General features: G+C 37.0%; 1 protein-coding gene across 5 annotated transcripts in view; it reads left to right on the top strand.

Moving 5' to 3' along the window:
* The window catches only part of CACNA2D1 (calcium voltage-gated channel auxiliary subunit alpha2delta 1), a 513328-nt gene that overhangs the window by 324462 nt on the left and 165240 nt on the right, over positions 1 to 23626 (top strand). For all 5 annotated transcript variants that reach the window (XM_073809606.1, XM_073809607.1, XM_019940505.3 and 2 more), the window contains one exon: positions 2429 to 2558. In XM_073809606.1, coding sequence (XP_073665707.1) covers positions 2429 to 2558 — 130 coding nt within the window. The remainder of the gene's footprint in view (positions 1 to 2428; positions 2559 to 23626) is intronic.

The following is a 23626-nucleotide window of genomic DNA, read 5'->3' as shown; positions in this document are numbered from 1 at the left end:
TATTAATGAAAGTAGTTTGTTTTAATGATCCCTTCTCTTATTTAAGTCAATTGTGCCCAGGAACAGAGAGCCATAGAATAGAGGATGAATTTTAAAATATGTTAAAATTCACGGTTGAATCCAAGACCAAACCCCAGTTATTACTTTTATTCTTTCCTTTATTAGCAGTTGGAATGCTGGTAGATGTGTTAGGTTACGTGTTCTTTGGCGCTATGGTGCCTCTTTTTCTTAACATCTTTCTCCTTTCTTTTCTTTTCCTTCATGCTGTACACACCTAACGTCTGTTTTAGAAAAGAGTATGAATTAGAGATTCCTGCGTGTAGGTATTTTGCCAAAATTTAGACTTTCAACACCACTGTTTCATTATTTTGTGTATTTAGTTATGGGGGAGCAATTATATCTTTGTGGCTTTCACATGGATAAAAAACAGTGATATGTCTTCAACTTTTTGTGTTTTTTTTTTTTTTTTTGCGGTACGCGGGCCTCTCACCGCTGTGGCCTCTCCCGTTGCGGAGCACAGGCTCCGGACGCGCAGGCTCAGCGGCCATGGCTCACGGGCCCAGCCGCTCCGCGGCACGTGGGATCTTCCCGGACCGGGGCACAAACCCGCATACACTGCATATCGGCAGGCAGACTCTCAACCACTGTGCCACCAGGGAAGCCCCCCTTTTTTTTAAAATTTTTATATTCAGCATATTAAATTGACTCATAAACATTCTAAAAATGTAATTTTTCCTTTTCAACAAAGTATAATAAAACATAAAACCCCCCAAAACAGAATACCTAAACCACAGTTTCCAAATATAGTCCTTCCCCTTATTATAGAGAGTATTTTCATATTTTCTTTCAACATTGTTTCATTTGAAAAATAATTTGGTCATGACCAATTAAATTGATTTCATTACATAATGAGTTGGACTTGCAGCTTTAGAAGTCATGGATTAAAAAAAAAAAGCCCTGGGCTTCCCTAGTGGCGAAGTGGTTGAGAGTCCGCCTGCCGACGCAGGGGACACGGGTTTGCACCCCGGTCTGGGAAGATCCCACATGCCGCGGAACGGCTGGGCCCGTGAGCTATGGCCGCTGAGCCTGCGCGTCCGGAGCCTGTGCTCCGCAACGGGAGAGACCACAACAGTGAGAAGCCCGCGCACTGCAAGCAAAAAAAAAAAAAAAAAAGCCCTTTTGCTAATATTTGTGTCTAAATAATCTTTCCAGTGTTGCAACTTCCTTAGGGAAACACACAGTCGCGCGCGTGTGTGTGTTTTAAAATATCTTGGGATACTGATGGGTTATCTGGTTATAGAAATTTTCAGAGCCATCTAAAAAGTTGGACACTATCACTTCTTTGTAGACTTCGTGTTGCCACATTCTACCAGCCTTCTTATGAAATTTTCTGATTGTCCATTTAAGTCTTTTCTCTTGCTTATCAGTTGCATTACTGCAGTGTGCTGCGAAAATAGTCAAATGTTGTGATTCTTTTTTCAGTTTTGTTTTGAGGAAATTATCTTGGGAATATGGGATACATTAGTCCCTAAAATGGAGTTGATAATACAGGTTTGAACTTAATAAAAAAATGCTTACTTAGGAAGGAGTTAACTATATTTGAACTGGGGGAATAAAAAGTTTAACATAAGTAGGCAAAAACAGTTGTTAGAGAGATGCATTTTGGATAAATGAGTGAGGTTCTTAGTTTCTTGCCAGACGAGAAACTGGATAATCTTGCCAGGGTAATTCAGTGTCACAACCGTAGTTCAAATAGTTCAAAATTAATCTTTAACCTGAAACTCTTGTGGGGTTTTCTTGAATCGTTATTGATTGGATCTTTTCTCCTACCTTGGGAGACAAATTGGTTGAAGTTAGGATTTGATTGTACTAAGAGTTACAATAGATCTCTTCTTTCTTAGTATTTATACTTACTTTTTTAAAACAAAAATTGATACACCTGGAATACATGTAGAAATCAAGGGAATATGACATAAAATAATCCTTCATTGCTATTATTATTATTTTTACACAAAGGTCATGTGTAGCTTTGGTTATCAAACTAAAAATAATAGAAATTTGGTAACATAAGTGGTGAAATTTATTTCAAGGGGAAACTTTTAATTTGGTTGTATATAAAGGTACTTAGGCTATTCTTTAAATGTACTTTTTAATAAGTACTGGATGTGGGAAAGCTCTGGTCCTCTCAGGATGATCCCAAGTGACTCCAACGTTGAGGAAATTAGGAGAGAAGTTAGGTTATAATGTGAAAGCTAATACCTGAGTGGAAATTTGTGTGTCTGATGTCATCATGGGACTATATTTTAAAATATTCTTGTAGATCTGTTTTTTAAAGACTATGCATTTGGCAAATGAAGAAGTGAATGTGAGAATACCTGTGTTAGCATAAGTTGTAATATTCTGTTTATTGTCTATTTTTTCTTTATAGCCAGAAAAGAACGATAGTGAGCCAGGCAGCCAGAGGATAAAACCTGTTTTTATCGATGATGCTAATTTTGGGCGACAAATATCCTATCAGCACGCAGCAGTCCATATTCCCACTGACATCTATGAGGGCTGTAAGTAAAAGAATGTGAACAACTCTTGGAATACCATGTTCTCATCTATCTTAAATATCTAATATTTGAAAAAAAAAAGGAGCAACTGTGATAGTGTTTTGTTCACATGCCATTTAAGAGTCTGTGGTAAACTTTGATTTATTCAAAAGAAGAAACTTGATTTTCATGAGCAATATATTGTTCATAGGCTCTCACTCTGTGAATATTTGCAGGAGAGCCTGTATCCGTGGAGGTGTCCTTCTACTCTGTTGTTTAACAAATAATTCTGCCTTTCCAATTGATATCAATAACTTAAAAAATAATAGATGTATTTTTTTAAAAATCAAAACTATGTAGCAGTAGTACAGACCCACAAACTGCTAAAGGAAGCGAGATGTACTTTGTAGACTCTCTAGTTCTCATCACATCTTACTGTGTTTTACTGTCTCTCTTTGTCTCTCTCTGTGTATCTCTGCCTTACTCTAGGATATAAGAAAAAGATACCACTGTCTTAGTATATTGTGGACTCAAGATAAAAATGTTGGTTAAAGGAATGAATGATAGACCTAAAGAAATAGAAAAACATCAACTGGACTTGATTGAGACTTGATTGAGAAGGCTTCACTGTGAGGAAGGGAGAGGAATAAGTTATTTAGGAAGATACAGGGGAGGAAGCTTGTGCCAGTGGTATTTCTTAGAGACACCCTATATACTAATAAGGGCAGAACCTGACAATTCTAAGTAGGAATTCTTTTAAGTGCAGCCTAATCATCTATGAGGACCAGCTGTGACCCAGAAAGCAGGGTCTTTGCCCGTTCACAGCTCTGGTCTTAGATGTTATCCATTTTCTAACTTGTTCCCACTTTTCCCCCTTGTACCCTGCCTTTCACATAAGTAAGTGGTAAGGCGAAAGAACCACTTGAGAATTTAAAAAGTATATTTCTTTTTTTTTTTTTTGCGGTACGCGGGCCTCTCACTGTTGTAGCCTCTCCCGTTGCGGAGCGCAGGCTCAGCGGCCATGGCTTACGGGCCCAGCCGCTCCGCGGCATGTGGGATCTTCCTGGACTGGGGCATGAACCCGTGTCCCCTGCATCGGCAGGCGGACTCTCAACCACTCCGCCACCAGGGAAGCCCTAAAAAGTATATTTCTAATAGTTCCCTTAATTAAAAAGGCTGTAAAGTGTACTGGGTATTCAGAGTGTGTCTAGAACTGCCTGGATTCTGGATGCAGACAGCCTGGGTTAAATTAAATTTCAAATATAAATTTTAGCAGTATTTCCTTTGGCAAATTTATTAACTTTATGCGCTAGCATTGCTCACCCGTAAAATGGCGATAAGTTTACTAACCAAAAAGTTCATTTGAGGGTAAAAGTAAGTTAGTATGTTTGAGTTTGCATAAGAGTGCCAGGCTCATAGTAAGAATTATGTAACTGTTTGCTGTTATTATTAATTACAGTTAAAGTTTATTTACACAAAAAGGATTAAATTCAAGGACTAATATAAAAAATTAGCCTTAATTTTTTGGATTCATTCCAAGATTGTTGTTTAAAAGGGCATTTTTAAGTACATGTCTTATTTTTTCCAAAATATAAATTTCATCTTCTGTCAAATTGTTTTATTCATTTTTTGTTTCACCTTTTATATATATATATATATATATATATATATTTTTTTTTTTTTTTTTTTTTTTTTTTTTTTTTTTTTTTTGTGGTACGCGGGCCTCTCACTGTTGTGGCCTCTCCCGTTGCGGAGCACAGGCTCCAGACACGCAGGCTCAGTGGCCATGGCTCACGGGCCCAGCCACTCTGTGGCATGTGGGATCTTCCCAGACCGGGGCATGAACCCGTGTCCCCTGAATCAGCAGGCAGACTCTCAACCACTGTGCCACCAGGGAAGCCCCTTTTTAATCTTTTTAAAAGTACATGTTGTTTTCATCATATCAAGTCTTTAAAGATATTAAACATATGATTTTTCTCTATACTAGAAACAATGGTGCATGTAAGTAGTTTCTGATGTTACATGAGAATTAAACGTAATCTGACTTCTTTACAACTCACCCTATTAATTCCAAGTCCTTTTAGGAATTACTGGGATGTAGGTTCAGTTTTGTTTTTCTTATTTTTCGTTTTTTACTTTGTCTATTGCATCTTTTTTCAAGAATTATTTTTGATGTTTGCAATTAAATTTTGCAACTATTATAACAACAATTAATCAGATAATACTGAGCTGTATGGTTGTGTTTCTCAGTGTTTTAAAAATTATTTCATCCATTTTATTATCACCTGTTGTTATCACCTGTTTGTTATCACCTGTTGTCGGGTATGTCAACAGGATGATAATCTTATTACTCTACAATTATATCTTTCTTTTGAACTTACTTTAGAAGAACAAAATGGCTGGATGGAGAAGTTTTGAGTCAAAACATTTTTATGTCAATTCTCTGGCTATAATGTCACTGTTATCTGATCTGTAGTACTATGTTGAACAAACTTGAGGCCAGCTTGAGTGTTTTTAATTTGGTAGCAAGCTTTCATGATTGTGTTTCTGTTTTGTTGCCAATAGTGATTATCCAGAAATCCTCAAACTTTCCATTAAATTCCCAAGGAAGGATATCAGAACTTTGTCCAGGGAGGGGGAGATTCCACATCCCTACCCCCACCCCCCGCCCCAGCTCTTCTTTTTTTTTTTTTTTTGCGGTACACGGGCCTCTCACTGTTGTGGCCTCTACCGTTGCGGAGCACAGGTTCCGGACGCGCAGGCTCAGGGGCCATGGCTCACGGGCCCAGCCGCTCCGCAGCATGTGGGATATTCCCGGACCAGGGCACGAACCCGTGTCCCCTGCATCGGCAGGCGGACTCTCAACCACTGCGCCACCAGGGAAGCCCCCCAGCTCTTCTTGAGTTCTTTTGGCTGGTCTAATAATTGACACAAGACAGATGAAAAGATTAATTTAAAAAATTAATTAATTAATGCATATAAGTCATAAAAATGGGACCCCCCGAAGTGTCCAGAGCAGGCCAATAATATATCATGTTTAGACAAAGAAACAACTATTTGAAGAGATGTAACAAAACAAGGGGGCTTGTGTTTGGGGTAGCAGACTAATGAAGTAACAAACTTTGTCTATACAGCTTGCTTAGCCTTGAATTCCCTAACTTTGGTGATAGGGATGCTTTCTATCCTCCTGGTATCACATGGGAGATTTATTTCCTACTTTTAGGGGGAAAAAGGGGCATCAGAGTTTTTCTTTTTTATCATTTATTTTCCATTGGTTGTTTCTCACATAACTTTATTCAAAATAATCAATATGCCATTGAGGTGCATTTTGGGGTGGATTGCCCTGGGCCCCAACAACCTCACACACTTAAAAACAGATTTCTTTCTCTTTCTACAAGCCATGTACCACAGTAGCAGAAATTTTAATAGTGCATGCGTATTTAAGGTAGAAGATGAAAGTCTCCAACTGTAACACCTAATCATGACTAACAGTTTGGGGTACAGTCCTATAAAATATATATTCAAATGTGAACACTTACTAATGAAATAACCCAAATGGGATTTTTCATATTGCTTTTCAACTTGCTTCCTCCTTCCCCCACCCACCTCACTTATAGTAGAGACTTTCTGTTCTGTCGTTGTTGAACTATTAAAAAGCTGAAAATAGAGAGGAAGAAGGTATCTCTTCAGGAGTAGGTTACCCAGGAATATCAAAACAAAATAACTTTGCTTAATTTTTCAATGGGCTGATGTTTAAGAAATCAGTGAAAAATGCACTTTTTCCCTAGATTATTAGAACCTAAAATAATAAGAACCTAATTCACCAGTCTAGTAAATTATAATATCTCATTTATTTAAATAACTTTGCTCAATAATTTTGAAGAAGGAGAAATTGAAGCTGAGTCTTTAATGAAAGACCACATCATTGGTAAGAAATGGGGTCAAATTTCATATAAATTCTAATGCTAAACTTTATACTTTTAAGTACTACAATAGATAAAATTTCTTTTTTCTTAACATCTTTATTGGAGTATAATTGCTTTACAATGGTGTGTTAGTTTCTGCTCTATAACAAAGTGAATCAGTTATACATATACATATGTCCCCATATCTCTTCCCTCTTGAGTCTCCCTCCCACCCTCCCTTTCCCACCCCTCTAGGTGGTCACAAAGCACCGAGCTGATCTCCCTGTACTATGCGGCTGCTTCCCACTAGCTATCTATTTTACGTTTGGTAGTGTATATATGTCCATGCTACTCTCGCTTTGTCACAGCTTACCCTTCCCCCTCCCCGTGTCCTCAAGTTCATTCTCTAGTAGGTCTGTGTCTTTATTCCCATCTTGCCCTTGGTTCTTCATGACCATTTTTTTCTTTTTCTTTTTTTAGATTCCATATATATGGGTTAGCATATGGTATTTGTTTTTCTCTTTCTGACATACTTCACTCTGTATGACAGTCTCTAGGTCCATCCACCTCACTACAGATAACTCAATTTCGTTTCTTTTTATGGCTGAGTAATATTCCACTGTATATATGTGCCACACCTTCTTTCTCCATTCATCTCTTGACACTTAGGTTGCTTCCATGTCCTAGCTACTGTAAATAGAGCTGCAGTGAACATTGTGGTACATGACTCTTTTTGAATTATGGTTCTCTCAGGGTATATGCCCAGTATTGGGATTGCTGGGTCATAAGGTAGTACTATTTTGAGTTTTTTGAGGAACTTCCATACTGTCCTCCATAGTGGCTGTATCGATTTACATTCCCACCAACAGTGCAAGAGGGTTCCCTTTTCTCCACACCCTCTCCAGCATTTATTGTTTCTAGATTTTTTGATGATGGCCATTCTGATCAGTGTGAGATGATATCTCATTCTTGTTTTGATTTGCATTTCTCTAATGATTAATGATGTTGAGCATTCTTTCATGTGTTTGTTGGCAATCTGTATATCTTCTTTGGAGAAATGTCTATTTAGGTCTTCTGCCCATTTTTAGATTGGGTTGTTTGTTTTATTGTTATTGAGCTGCATGAGCTGCTTATAAATTTTGGAGATTAATCCTGTGTCAGTTGCTTCATTTGCAAATATTTTATCCCATTCTGAGGATTGTCTTTTGCTCCTGTTTATGGTTTCCTTTGCTGTGCAAAAGCTTTGAAGTTTCATTAGGTCCCATTTGTTTATTTTTGTTTTTATTTCCATTTCTCTAGGAGGTGGGTCAAAAAGGATCTTGCTGTGATTTATGTCATAGAGTGTTCTGCCAGTGTTTTCCTCTAAGAGTTTGATAGTGTCTGGCCTTACATTTAGGTCTTTAATCCATTTTGAGTTTATTTTTGTGTATGGTGTTAAGGAGTGTTCTAATTTCATTCTTTTACATGTAGCTGTCCAGTTTTCCCAGCACCACTTATTGAAGAGGCTGTCTTTTCTCCACTGTATATTCTTGCCTCCTTTATCAAAGATAAGGTGACCATATGTGCGTGGATTTATCTCTGGGCTTTCTATCCTGTTCCACTGATCTATATTTCTGTCTTTGTGCCAGTACCATACTGTCTTGAATACTGTAGCTTTGTAGTACAGTCTGAAGTCAGGGAGCCTAATTCCTCCAGCTCCGTTTTTCGTTCTCAAGATTGCTTTGGCTATTCGGGGCCTTTTGTGTTTCCATACAAATTGTGAAATTTTTTGTTCTAGTTCTGTGAAAAATGCCAGTGGTAGTTTGATAGGGATTGCATTGAATCTGTAGATTGCTTGGGGTAGTAGAGTCATTTTCACAATGTTGATCTTCCAATCCAAGAACATGGTATATCTCTCCATCTGTTTGTATCATCTTTAATTTCTTTCATCAGTGTCTTGTAATTTTCTGCATACAGGCCTTTTGTCTCCCTAGGTAGGTCTACTCCTAGATACTTTATTCATTTTGTTGCAGGGGTAAATGGGAGGGTTTTCTTAATTTCTCATTCAGATTTTTCATCATTAGTGTGTAGGAATGCCAGAGATTTCTGTGCATTAATTTTGTATCCTGCTACTTTACCAAATTCATTGATCAGCTCTAGTAGTTTTCTGGTAGCATCTTTAGGATTCTATATGTATAGTATCATGTCATCTGCAAACAGTGACAGCTTTACTTCTTCTTTTCTTATTTGGATTCTTTTTATTTCTTTTTCTCCTCTGATTGCTGTGGATAAAACTTCTAAAACTATGTTGAATAAGAGTGGTGAGAGTGGGCAACCTTGTCTTGTTCCTGATCTTCGTAGAAATGCTTTCAGTTTTTCACCCTGAGGATGATGTTGGCTGTGGGTTTGTCATATACGGCCTTTATTATGTAGAGAAAAGTTCCCTCTATGCCTACTTTCTGGAGGGTTTTTATCATAAATGGGTGTTGAATTTTGTCGAAAGCTTTCTCTGCATCTATTGAGATGATCATATGGTTTTTCTCATTCAATTTTTTAATATGGTGGATCACATTGATTGATTTGCGTATATTGAAGAATCCTTGAATTCCTGGGATAAACCCCAGTTGATCATGGTGTGTGATCCTTTTAATGTGCTGTTGGATTCTGTTTGCTAGTATTTTGTTGAGGATTTTTGCATCTATGTTCATCAGTGATATTGGCCTGTAGTTTTCTTTCTTTGTGACATCCTTGTCTGGTTTTGGTATCAAGGTGATGGTGGCCTCGTAGAATGAGTTTGGGAGTGTTCCTCCCTCTGCTATATTTTGGAAGAGTTTGAGAAGGATAGATGTTAGCTCTTCTCTACATGTTTGATAGAATTCGCCTGTGAAGCCATCTGGTCCTGGGCTTTTGTTTGTTGGAACATTTTAAATCACAGTTTCAAGTTCAGAGCTTGTGACTGGTCTGTTCATATTTTCTATTTCTTCCTGGTTCAGTCTTGGCAGGTTGTGCATTTCTAAGAATTTGTCCATTTCTTCCAGGTTGTCCATTTTATTGGCATACAGTTGCTTTGTTGTAATCTGTCATGATCCTTTGTGTTTCTGCAGTGTCAGTTGTTACTTCTCCTTTTTCGTTTCTAATTCTATTGATTTGAGTCTTCTCCCTCATTTTCTTGATGAGTCTGGCTAATGGTTTATCAATTATTTTTATCTTCTCAAAGAACCAGTGTTTAGTTTTATTGATCTTTGCTATCGTTTCCTTCATTTCTTTTTCATTTATATCTGGTCTGATTTTTATGATTTCTTTCCTTCTGCTAACTTTGGGGTTTTTTTATTTTTCTTTAATTGCTTTAGGTGCAAGGTTAGGTTGTTTATTCGAGGTGTTTCCTGTTTCTTAAGGTAGGATTGTATGGCTATAAACTTCCCTCTTAGAACTGCTTATGCTACATCTCATAGGTTTTGGGTTGTCGTATTTTCATTGTCATTTGTTTCTAGGCATGTTTTGATTTGTCTTTGATTTCTTCAGTGATCGCTTGGTTATTAAGTAGTGTATTGTTTAGCCTCCATGTGGTTGTATTTTTTACATATTTTTTCCTATAATTGATATCTAGTCTCATAACATTGTGGTCGGAAAAGATACGAGATACAATTTCAATTTTATTAAATTTACCCAGGCTTGATTTGTGAGCCAAGATATAAGCTATCCTGGAGAATGTTCCATGAGCACTTGAGAAAAATGTGTATTCTGTTGTTTTTGGATAGAATGTCCTGTAAATATCAATTAACTCTATCTTGTTTAATGTGTTTTTTAAAGCTTGTGTTTCCTTATTTATTTTCATTTTGGATGATCTGTCCATTAGTGAAAGTGGGGTGTTAACGTCCCCTACTATGATTGTGTTACTGTCGATTTCCCCTTTTATGGCTGTTACTATTTGCCTTGTGTATTGAGGTGCTCCTATGTTGGGTGCATAAATATTTCCATTGTTATATCTTCTTGGATTGATCCTTTGATCATTATGTAGTGTCCTTCTTTGTCTCTTGTAATAGTCTTTGTTTTATAGTCTTTTTTGTCTGATATGAGAATTGCTACTCCAGCTTTCTTTTGATTTCCATTTGCATGGAATATCTTTTTCCATCCCCTAACTTGCAGTCTGTATGTGTCCCTAGGTCTGAAGTGGGTCTGTTGTATTCAGCATATATATGGGTCTTGGTTTTGTATCCATTCAGCCAGTCTATGTATTTCGGTTGGAGCATTTAAACCATTTACATTTAAGGTAATTATCGATATGTATGTTCCTATTCCCATTTTCTTAATTGTTTTGAGTTTGTTATCGTAGGTCTTTTCCTTCTCTTGTGTTTCCTGCCTAGAGAAGTTCTTTTAGCATTTGTTGTATAGCTGGTTTGGTCGTACTGAATTCTCTTAGCTTTTGCTTGTCTGTAAAGGTTTTAATTTCTCTGTCAAATCTGAAAGAGATCCTTGCTGGGTAGAGTAATCTTGGTTGCAGGTTTTTCTCCTTCATCACTTTAAATATGTGTTGCCACTCCCTTCTGGCTTGCAGAGTTTCTGCTGAAAGATCAGCTGTTAACCGTATGGGGATTCCTTTGTGTGTTATTTGTTGTTTTTCCCTTGCTGCTTTTAATATGTTTTCTTTGTATTTAATTTTTGATAGTTTGATTAATATGTGTCTCGGTGTATTTCTCCTTGGATTTATCCTGTATGGGACTCTCTGTATTTCCTGGACTTGATTAACTATTTCCTTTCCCATATTAGGGATGTTTTCAACTATAATCTCTTCAAATATTTTCTCAGTCCCTTTCTTTTTCTCTTCTTCTTGTGGATCCCCTATAATTCGAATGTTTATGCATTTAATGTTGTCCCAGAGGTCTCTGAGACTGTTCTCAATTCTTTTCATTCTTTTTTCTTTATTCTGCTCTGCAGTAGTTATTTCCACTATTTTATCTTCCAGGTCACTTATCTGTTCCTCTGCCTTAGTTATTCTTCTATTGATCCCTTCTAGAGAATTTTAAATTTCATTTATTGTGTGTTCATCACTGTTTGTTTGCTCTTTAGTTCTTATATGTCCTTGTTAAACTTTTCTTGTATTTTCTCCATTCTATTTCCAAGATTTTGGATCATCTTTACTATCATTATTCTGAATTCTTTTTCAGAATTATTCTGAATTCTTTTCCTCTTCATTTGTTAGGTCTGGTGGGTTTTTGCCTTGCTCCTTCATCTGCTGTTTGTTTCTGTGTCTTCTCATTTTGCTTAACTTACTGTGTTTGGGGTCTCGTCTTTGCAGGCTGCAGGTGTGTAGTTCCCATTGTTTTTGGTGTCTGTCCCCAATGGCTAAGGTTGGTTCAGTGGATTGTGTAGGCTTCATGGTGGAGGGGACTAGTGCCTGTATTCTGGTGGATGAGGCTGGATCTTATCTTTCTGGTGGGCAGGTCCACGTCTGGTGGTGTGTTTTGGGGTGTCTGTGGCCTTATTATGATTTTAGGCAGCCTCTTTGCTAATGGATGGAGTTGTGTTCCTGTCTTGCTAGTTGTTAAGCATAGGGTGTCCAGCACTGTAGCTTGCTGGTCGTTGAGTGGAGCTGGGTCTTTGCATTGAGATGGAGATCTCTGGGAAATTTTCGCTGTTTGATATTACGTGGAGCTGGGAGGTCTCTTGTGGACCAGTGTCCTGAAGTTGGCTCTCCCACCTCAGAGGCACAGCCATTATGCCTGGCTGGAGCACCAAGAGCCTGTCATCCACATGGCTCAGAATAAAAGGGAGAAAAAAAAGAAAGAAGGTAATAAAATAAAATAAAGTAAAATAAAATAAAATAGTTATTAAAATAAAAAATAATTATTAAAAATTTTTTTAAAAAGAAAGAAGAGAGCAACCAAACCAAAAAACAAATCCACCAATGATAACAAGTGCTAAAAAGTATACTAAACAACAACAAAAAACGGACAGACAGAACCCTAGGACAAACGGTGAAAGCAAAGCTATAGAGACAAAATCACACACAGATGCATGTACATACACACTCACAAAAAGAGAAAAAGGGAAAAAAATATATATTTCGTTGCTCCAAAAGTCCACCTCCTCAATTTGGGATGATTTGTTGTCTATTCAGGTATTCCACAGATGCAGGGTTCATCAAGTTGATTGTGGAGATTTAATCCGCTGCTCCTGAGGCTGCTGGGAGAGATTTCCCTTTCTCTTTGTTCGCACTGCTCCCAGGGGCTCAGCTTTGGATTTGGCCCCGCCTCTGTGTGTTGGTTGCCTGAGGGAGTCTGTTCTTCACTCGGACAGGAGGGGTTAAAGGAGCAGCTGATTCGGGGGCTCTGGCTCACTCAGGCCGGGGGGGAGGGAGGGGCACGGAGTGCGGGGCGAGCCGGCGTCGGTAGAGGCCGGTGTGACGTTGCACCAGCGTGAGGCGCGCTGTGTGTTCTCCCTGGGAAGTTGTCCCTGAATCAGTGGATGCTGGCAGTGGCGGGCTGCACAGGCTCCTGGGAGGGGAGGTGTGGATAGTGACCTGTGCTCGCACACAGGCTTCTTGGTGGCGGCAGCAGCAGCCTTAGCGTCTCATCCCTGTCTCTGGGGTCCGCGCTGATAGCCGTAGCTCGCGCCCGTCTCTGGAGCTCCTTTCAGTGGCGCTCTTAATCCCCTCTCTTCGCGCACCAGGGAACAAAGAGGAAAGAAAAAGTCTCTTGCCTCTTTGGCAGATCCAGACTTTTCCCCGGACTCCCTCCCGGCTAGCCGTGGCGCACTAACCCCCTGCAGGCTGTGTTCACGCTGCCAACCCCAGTCCTCTCCCTGCAGTCCGACTGAAGGCCGAGCCTCAGCTCCCAGACCCGCCCGCCCCGGCAGGTGAGCAGACAAGCCTGTCGGGCTGGTGAGTGCTGGTCGGCACCGATCCTCTGTGCGGGAATCTCTCCGCTTTGCCCTCCGCACCCCTGTTGCTGTTCTCTCCTCTGCGGCTCCGAAGCTTCCCCCTCCGCCACCCGCAGTCTCCGCCCGCGAAGGGGCTTCCTAGTGTGTGGACACCTTTCCTCCTTCACAGCTCCCTCCCACTGGTGCAGATCCCGTCCCTATTCTTTTGTCGATGTTTATTCTTTTTTCTTTTGCCCTACCCAGGTACGTGGGGAGTTTCTTGCCTTTTAGGAGGTCTGAGGTCTTCTGCCAGCGTTTTCAGTAGGTGTTCTGTAGGAGTTGTTCCACATGTAGGTGTATTTTTGATGTATTTGTGGAGACGAAGGTGATCTCCACATCTTACTCCTCTGCCATCTTCAAGCTCCTCCTCAGTTAAAATTTCTGATATTTTACTTTTGAGTTAATTTTGACTCAGGTATATTCCTTGGGAGCCAGGATTGTGCACAGGAGTTAGTAAGATACGTACTTTGTATGAGAATCTTCAGTTTCTTATTTCTTTTGCTCTTTTGTTTTTTCTCATTGAAATCATGTTCATGAAAGTCTTCATCTATTTTATGCTGGAACAGACATAAAATATGGCACATAAAGTAAATCCGAACATGTTTTTTTCAGATTGGTATCACATAGTATACACATCTTTTTTTCAGTATCTTACAGAAGAGTCTTGACTTGGTGTAAATGTTTTTCTTTCTAATTTAGAATAAACTGTGAATATTTACAAAGGATGATTTTAATAGTCTCAGAGAATAAAAAGTATTACTTTGATTACTTTGAAAGTCAATAAGATAAAATATTGATATAGATGTTTTCAGAAGTTGTAAGACACTTTGGTATGTGGCATAATTTAAACAAACAAACGAAAAGAAGCTCTGTCTTTGGATTATTTATTTAGTCCCATTTATGTTAATATTCGCTTCTCCTTCCTTGCTGAGATCTCATCCATAAGCCTCTGACCTTGCCTGGCCTGTGCTACTTTAAAATTCATATCCAGTGTTACGGGCTGTGTGGGTAAATGACACAGGAGTAAAATCAGAAATGTCAACAAGATCTTGAAAAGTTAATAATTACTGGCTTTTTTCATGCAGCTCATCAGAACATATCAGATATCCAGGATCATTCTAGGTTTCTGAATTTAATAAATGGTAAAGCATACTCTAATTGAAGGCATAACTGAAGGAAACAACCTCTTCTTTTACTCAGTTTGTGTCTCTGAATTCTCGTAAGATACTTTGTGTTCTAATTTTACAAAGGTGATTACTTTCGAAAGAGTCTTGAATTCAAATGTGATTATTTTTTGTCCATGATGTATTTAAAATTTTCAAATAGTATATTTAATTAAAATCCTATCTGAAAGTTTCTACTTTTGAGGATTTCACTGGTCGGTACTTTTATTTCAGAGGGCACCCAAACCACACTTAATGTTCAGATCTAATTTATCTGTTTAAGAGTATAAAAAGACGAGCAATGAACTCAGTAAAAATGGCTGAATATTTCGACTTAATTTGTTTTAATCACAGAACTTTATTAATTTGTTATGTCTTCATGGAATGTCTTCATAGAATTTTCTTGTCATTTGTCATTAGTAATTTATGTTGATATTTATTTGTAGAATTATTATAGTTATATAAGAATATGCTAAGAGAAAATAAGGAACCTCAACTTGCATAACTTTCAAGTACTAGATACTTTTGTCCTTACACTTACCTTGTAATGTAAGCAAGGCAATTTATAATTTCTATTTTAGAAATTTTAAAATGAACATACTTCTATCACAAAGGTACATTGATTTTACTGAAAGAAGACAGGAGAATTTTCAGGAGTTGTATTAATATCCTTGGAGTCTCATATGCCTTAACAAAAATACTTGCTTTTTATAAATTGAACTGTCTATAATACTGTGTTATAATTTATCATTTTTTAAACTGAGATATAGTTAATGTACAATATTATATACAGTATGGTGTGCAGTATAGTGATTCACAATTTTTAAAGGTTATACTCCATTTATAGTTATTATAAAATATTGCCTATATTCCCTGTGCTGTATAATATATCCTTGTAGCTTATTTATTTTATAAGTAGCAGTTTCTATCCCTTAATCCCCTACCCGTCTTTCCTCTCTCAATGTTCGTTTGTTTTATTACAGAAAATATAGCTACTGTACCTCAAATGATGTTAGTATAGAAATTATAGAGGAAAAAGCTTCTTGGCCTTTACTGATTGATTATGTTATAATCTTTCATAAGCAATTAATCTGTTTCAAGACATGGCCAATATTGTATTAGAGAGTGCTAATAGTTTACGTTTACTGTTTTAAAAAACAGTTTATAATAGGAATATAGCACTGAACAAATAGATAAAAACCCCTGTACTCATGGAGCTTACATTCTGATGGAAATAGGGCATAAAATAAAAAAATAAACAGGTAAAATAATGGGATATATTGTAGCATAAAAAATGTTTGAGATAAAAATAAAATAGGGGGCTTCCCTGGTGTCGCAGTGGTTGAGGGTCCGCCTGCTGATGCAGGGGACACGGGTTCGTGCCCCAGTCCGGGAAGATCCCACATGCCGCGGAGCAGCTAGGCCCGTGAGCCATGGCCGCTGAGCCTGTGCGTCCGGAGCCTGTGCTGTGCAACAGGAGAGGCCACAACAGTGAGAGGCCCGAGTACCACAAAAAAAATAAATAAATAAAATAAAATAGGGAAGTGTTGTGGGTAGTTTCTGGGTTAGGAGTTGGGGAGTTGATATTCAAAATATGTGGATAAGGAAGGCTTTGTGGATAAGGCAGCATTATGGCAAAAGTCTATAGTTGGTGAGCATGAGAGTCATGAAATCATTGAGCAAGAAGGTTGCAGGCAGAGGTAACCGAAAGTACCAAGATCCTGAGCCTGGAGCATAGTGGGTGCATAAAGAACAGGAGGACCGTGTGGGCAGAGCTGAGGGAGCAGCTGAGGGTAGCAGCAGAGGCCTCCTTTTGTACAGCCTTGTGGATAATTACAGTTGATTTTTATTTTGAGATTGTCTAAGTCAATTTGGGCTGCTGTAACAAAATACCATAGACAGGGTGGCTTAAACAACAGATATTTAATTTTACAGTTCTGGACCCTGGGAAGTCCAAGATTAAGGTTTTGGGAAGATTTGTCTCCTGGTGAGGTCTCTCTTCCTGTTTTGCAGATGGCTGCCATCTTGCTATGTACTCACATGACCTCTTCTTTGTACACATGCGGAGAGAGTGAAATCTGATATTTTCCCCTCTTTTTATATGGATAGCAATCCGGTCATGAAGGCAGGACACTAATTCCAGTACTGAGGTGCTACCCTCATGACCTCATCTGTGCCTAATTACCTTGCAAAGTCCCCATTTCCTAATACCATCACATTGGGGGTTAGGGGTTCAAAATAGGAATTTTGTGAAAACTCAAACATTAAGTCCATAACAGAGATGGAAGGGGACTTTGTTTTTTTGAAGGGGAATTACATAATCGGCCTTACTTTCATTAAAAATTAGATACTGGATACTTTGTTGAGAACAGACAAAAAGGTAAGAACGCAGGAATGGGGCCTTAGATCAAGGTTGTAGGCCAGGGAAGTATTCCTATTAAAATGTGTAAATCTAGTATATTTTTGAGGTCTAGATTCTTCCTTTAATTTTATATGATGAAGACATTCTGTTCAGTTGACTTAATTATCTGAAAGTACTGTGACATAAAATTTAATCCTCAAACTTTATAAAAGCACTTTTAATTGACAGCTAATGAGCTAAGGTAAAATTACTGAGATCTTTAAAAAGTAGTGAATCAATTCAAACTGCAGTTCAGTAGAATACCAAAAGGGTCTCTGTCTTTCTCTACAACTTTTAAATTTTCTTTTCAAATTAAAGGAATTTCATGCAAGTTAGTTTCCTTCTGATCATTCAGTGATACAGGGAACCAGGGGGTAGTAAACCTAGAGGAAAACAGAGGGAAAATATGCAGAGAAATTTCTTAATTTTTCCTGTTTACATAAGTCCTTACACATTGGTGCAAATTGTTGAGCTCCTTTTTTGAGCGTGCCTGGCATATTTCCTGTGATAGACTTCTGGTTTGGGATTTACATCTCAGTATGTACCTTGTAGTGTTTTAGCTGTTGTTTTTTATACAAAACAAATAATCTTGAGTTAATGCCATGCTCTATTTCTTTGAAGTAAAAATATTAATTGGGTTGTTCCACTTACCAGAATCTTGGTTGAAATAACATGTTTTCCTGCTGAACATCTTACGATTTTTAAGATTGCTTTTCACATAAATGCAACATTAAAATGCTTTTTTCTCACTGTAAAGGAAACACATGATGATTTTATGAAATACAAACTAGTGTGAAGGAAAAAAATCTTGATACTATACATGTGTGTATGTTCATTCAATATATTAATAGCAAGTATATACCAAACTAAACAAATATACAAATACTGAAACACTACAAAGTTTATACCTGACCTTTTAACTTACCAGGAAGCTTTATCATATATTTAATAACGCTTTTTGAGAATAATATTTTAATATTATATGTTCCAAACTAATTTACATTGTTACCATTTTATCATGGTAAATAAATAAATCTCTGCATTTCTCATTATCACCTTAAGATATAAAATACAGAAACTGGTATTAAAAGGTCGAAGCTATTGATAAATTTCCTTGATCTTGTAGGTTAGTACCAATTTAGATCATACCTTCAATGAATTAGTGCCTTTCTAACTCCACCTTTGTCAGCACCAATATTATAATGTTTTATCGATTGTGTAGATTATTGATAATATGTTGGAATAGTTTACTGCTATTTTTTTTTGCAGCTTTAATATCATACGTTTCTTTTTTCTGCACTGGGTTCTGATGCTGTGTGAAATAAAATACTAGGGCACTATGAAAAGTAGCATCAGTTTGTCTAAGGGATGATAGCAAACTCCTTTAGAAATTACCCTGATTTTCCTGCATGCCAGATCTTTCAAAACATATATTGTAGAGTTTTCACGTTTACCTCAATAGCCTGAATTTAATAATTATGTTTAATTGAACTTTAATAAATAAGCAAATTTAAAATTTCAAAATAGCCAATGTGTCAAAGTATACTTTAGCAATAAAATCACAAGCTTTAAAAAATTGTCATGGCTGTTGAAAATGAGAGAAAAATATTAAAAGTAAGAAGTATAACTCCAGATAAAATGAAGATTAAAATCATAAAAGGGCATTTTGTACAGTTTTACAATAAAGTATTATAATGTGTAAGAAGAGTGGATGGTTTATTATAAAATATAAATAATCAAATCAACTTAATGTTAGGTCAGTAATCATAGAATAAATTGGAAACATATTTATATTTCTGGCCAAAGAAAGTACCTCATGCTGAGGCGTTTCTGTAAAATTTTCAAATAAATACTTTCAAGTTTTAAAAATTTTACAAGAACACATAAAAATGTGAAAAGTTAACGCATATTACTTCTTTTTTAAGAAAGATATAACAAAAAAGGGAAAAAAAGAAAACCATAGGCCAATTTCACTTTACGAATAATGTTGAAAAATTAAAAAGAAAACATTTGGGGCTTCCCTGGTGGCGCAGTGGTTGAGAGTCCGCCTGCCGATGCAGGGGACACGGGTTCGTGCCCCGGTCGGGGAAGATCCCACATGCCGTGGAGCAGCTGGGCCCGTGAGCCACGGCTGCTGAGCCTCCGCGTCCCGCAACGGGAGAGGCCACAACAGTGAGAGGCCCGTGTACCAAAGAAAAAATAAAAAAAAATTTGCCAAGTGAAGCATCAATGAAAGAATAATGTCTGATAACAAAATAACTGACTTAATAGTTGAGTAGTTTAGATGTCTAATAATGCTTTTATATTCTATGTTAATTGGTGCAAATTAAGCATTCACCTATTTTTTCCCAGTTTTATTGAGATATAATTGACATACAGCACTGTATAATTTTAAGGTGTACAATATAATAATTTGACTTTTACATACATCATGAAGTGATTGCCACAATAGATTTAGTGAACATCCATCATCTCATATAGATTTAGTATTAAAGAAATAGAAGAAAATACTTTTACACTCATTTTTTAAATTAAAATCTTATCAAAATACTGCTACCAACAATAAAAACTGCTCTGATGATTAAGGATGCTGAGAAATCCCACTACTTCTAACTTGTTATTTTTTTCAGAGTAGTTGTTGTCTTTGCTGTTATTTATTAGAAATATGAATTTGGCTTAAGATACAATAATATAAAATGTTTGCAGCATTAGTGCATTCTGAAGTTTTGTGTTAATTTTTTTTAACCAGATAATCTACCAAAAAAAGTTTTTGCAATTATGGATGGTGCATCATTCCATGCTATAGAGTTGTGTGTTTAATAACTAAAATGTGAATGACTTTAAAATGTTATCATGGTTATATTAACAAAGTAGCTTTTCTTTCTTCTTTTAAGATGCTATTTAAATTATAAAGCCTTGATTCTAAATCATGGAATCAGAAATCTGATAAGTGCTAAAAAAAAGGACACTTTTAAGAAATAAAATGAATTCTGTAACAAAATGATCATCTGTGTATGTGTGTGTGTGTGTGTGTGTGTGTGTGTGTGTGTGTGTGTGTGTGTTTAAAGGATTAGCTTAACTAATTAGCATCATTCCTCATTAGGAGCAGAGCAATGAAATAGTACGAACATCATGAAAAGACATCGAGGACAGTCCTGAGGTACAAATTATAAATTTTTAGGATAGGGTAATTTGATCATGTTTAATAAGTATGAGACAAAGAGAAGCAGTTCCAATTCTGAGGGAAAGTTTGCACCTCCTTTCGTTGCTCTTGTCTGCTGGTGTTTCTCTAATACATTCATGTCATAGATCGCAATATAGTATTTATTTTCTGAGAGGAAAATGTTGACCACAAGTAAACCCAAATGCCAAAGATACAGTATTCTTCTGATCTTACAGGTACTAGTCCTTTAATTCATTCAGAATGATAGAATAACAGACCAATTAATAGCAACAGTTTTATGGGTTTTGTAAATTGCTATGGACTGAATTGTGTCCCACCTGGATTCTCATGTTGGCGCCTTAACCCTCAGTGTGACTTGATTATATTTGGATAGGGCCTTTAGGAGGCAGTTAAGGTTAAATGAGGTCATTAGGTTAGGGCCCTGATCTGGTAGGATTGGTGGTTTTATAAGAAGAGGTACACATACACACAGAGGAAAGGCCACATGAGGAGACAGCAGGAAGGCAGCTGTCTGCAAACCGGAAAGAGTGCTCTCACCAGGAACCAAATTGTTGTTCACCTTAATCTTGGATTTCTCGACCTCTAGAACTATGAGAAAATACCTGGTCTGTGGTATTTTGTTATGGCAACCTGAGCTGGCTAAGAAACAAATTTGTTTCCAGAGAAAACTTGCTATAGGCTTAAACTTAGGTTTAAAAGAATAAATATAAAATGAGCTATGAAAAAGTTAAGTTGGATATTTTATGCTTTATAAAACTGAAATGTATGGTTTAGAAATATTTGGCTGTTTAAATTTGGATTTGCAAGACCCTTTTTTGCATTTTAATTTAGAATCTTAATTTCTGTACTTCCCTTTACAGTGATTGTGCTGTGGAAATCAGTTAATGCTCACCAACTCAATAGATAAATAGAGTTGAATTGGAGAGATATTTAATTTGCAATTTTAGGCATATATAGCAATAATAATTAGATTGATTGTTTTCTTGGAGCATTCCCTAAGTTATAGTTCCCTAAATTCGTGGGTCCATAAGCTCTGCAGATGTAGAGCCTGAAATTTATAGTTACTGAAGCATGGTTTTGTTTGTTATTTTTTAAGAGGACAGAAGAATATTGTAACAACCTGACTGATTGCCCAGTCATTTGATCATGGTGTCCTGTGTCCAAGATGGTGCCAGAGTCACACTGACAAGTTTTTTGTTACTAGTCTGTGCAGATAACATTGTCCTGTGTACATTACAAAGTGATTATACTTTCGAATACTCTTCCCTGGTTGAATCTGTGAAGCATCCCAGTCCCTTATTTGAAATGTGAGAGATATTTTAGACCACAGTTATATTTAAGATTATAAAAACCTCTAGATCTCATTGAAAATAAAGTTGTAAATTAGCTCTTGAGATAGCTTCTACTGCAAGATCGACTCAGCTCTTATATATAGACATCTATCATGGTGGTTGTATCTGTCTTCTGTATCACCTACCATGTTATTGACAACTGTTCATTCAAACATGCCATGTTTTCTCAATTCTGGTATAGGCAATAAAATTATGTCAGGATTCTTAAGTGGGGTAATGGTTTGCTGGCCAAATAAACTTGGGAAATGTATTTTATAGCTCTGTTTTTGGAGATTCATAGATACATTAGTTAATCTTTAAAAGCTCAGAGAAATTATGCTAGGGATAAATATAATTTAAGTTGTTTTACTGATAATTGTTCATATTTCTCTGTGTAACATTAACATACTACAAACGTGTATTTCATTTAATTCACATAATAACTTTATCCAGAAATTTTTATATTATTGACAAGTGGGCACAATACTTCTGATAAAATTTACCACTCATTTTGTTGTCTCTGTGAATCACCTTGTCCAAGTGTGACGTGCGGTTTGTTGTAGGGATCTAACTTTATTTTGTTAGACTCAAATTTTTTCAATGAATGACTGGATAAAGATGACTTTCTTGATGACAGATAATAAAATGGCCTTGGTCCCTTTTAGACATAGAAACAGTCTATATAAAAAAAGTCTCAATTCCAAATTTGAGTTAGTATTAACCCCTGTCCACCCCCACCCCACCCTAGATTAGGGCTAATGGAGGCCTACAGTGGAAAAGAGGCAAAAGGGATGGGGTACTTCCTAGCTGTGTGTATTTTGCCCCCACCAGGTAGAAGTGCTAAGGGCAAGGGAGGGCAGAGAATGGTTGGTATCCGGCTGGGTGACTTTGGCAGGGCTAGGTAGATGTAATTATCTTGTAAATAATTTAAACTAACTTTTTCTCTTGGGGAGAGATTTTATGAGTTATTTAGAAATTTCTTACTGGGCTATCCTCTTCTGTAGTTCCTTTGACCCAGCAGACACACATCTCTGTACTATGTGAAGACTTTTTGCTACTTGTTTCCTTGGCCTTGGGTGACATTTTGGATTTGTCTCCTCAGAACTACCTAAGGTACTATAGGAGAATAGTGCATCCTTCATGCTGCATGCCAGCCTTAGCAGATGCTACCAAATCAGACAAAATTTGGGCATAAAATGTTGCATCATTCTTAATGTTTTGTAGTATGTCTTGTACTATATTTCATTGCAAAGTTTATCCCATATTGTTGCATATTTGGCCAAATATATAAGAAAGAGCCCCTGGAAAGTCTTCTCTTCTTAGGAGCCTCATGAAGAATATTCGGTGAGTCCAGAGGACTTAGAAAAGTTTTTTAAGAATATCTGTCAACATATATGGTTACTCTTGATATTGCATTGGTGTTTCTTACCTAAGATTAATGCCCATATGTAGGTCACCTAGGTCCCAGCCCTCTGTCCAGTGTATATATAACTCACTAAGGAAAATCACGGATCTTTCCATAACTTCTCAGAGATGAAATATATTTCTCAGTGTTCTTTATAAGGAGGGGGGCCCTCAGATATTGTATAACATGTTTATTAAACTTCTTTAATTTCTATTCATTTTTCATATTTTATTAGGAGTTGTAGAAAAAATATTCTGTCAGTTTTTTAAGTTTGTTACTGAACAAGAATATTCAGGGGTTTGTTAAAGGTCCAATTATTGCTATACTTAAAAAAAATTGTTTAGAGGGGGAATACAAATAAAAATTCATCATTTCTTTGTTTTTAAAAAGAAATTAAAAAGGGAACATAGAGGGAAGACATCAAAAAGAATGTGTGCACAATTCAGTGCCTCTATAAATTGATAGCTGGAGATCAGAAGTGTACTTGGCTAGCTTTTTATGATGGCTATAACAAGTGACAGGCCATTCAAAGGCTGAAGAAGAGAGATAATGAAATATTAAATTAGAATAGCTTCCAAAACAGACCGACAGTACTCTTCGCAGAAAATTAAAAAGGGATTGACAATTGGAGAGAAAATAGAGGTCTGGAATTTGAGATGAGAATGTTTTAATCATCTGGCATTTTGCTTCGTGGATAAGATCTTACTCAGATTTCTCCCTAGAGATAAAGAGGCATTTAAAAGATATTTCTAAAATCCAGTTATTAAAAGAGAACGATTTTAAATGGGCTAGAGATTTCAAAACTA

Source organism: Tursiops truncatus, chromosome 9, assembly GCF_011762595.2.
Source record: "Tursiops truncatus isolate mTurTru1 chromosome 9, mTurTru1.mat.Y, whole genome shotgun sequence".
Classification (NCBI taxonomy): Eukaryota; Metazoa; Chordata; class Mammalia; order Artiodactyla; family Delphinidae; genus Tursiops; species Tursiops truncatus.
The sequence above is the reverse complement of the archived record's forward strand: the minus strand, read 5'-3'. Positions and strand labels throughout refer to the sequence as shown.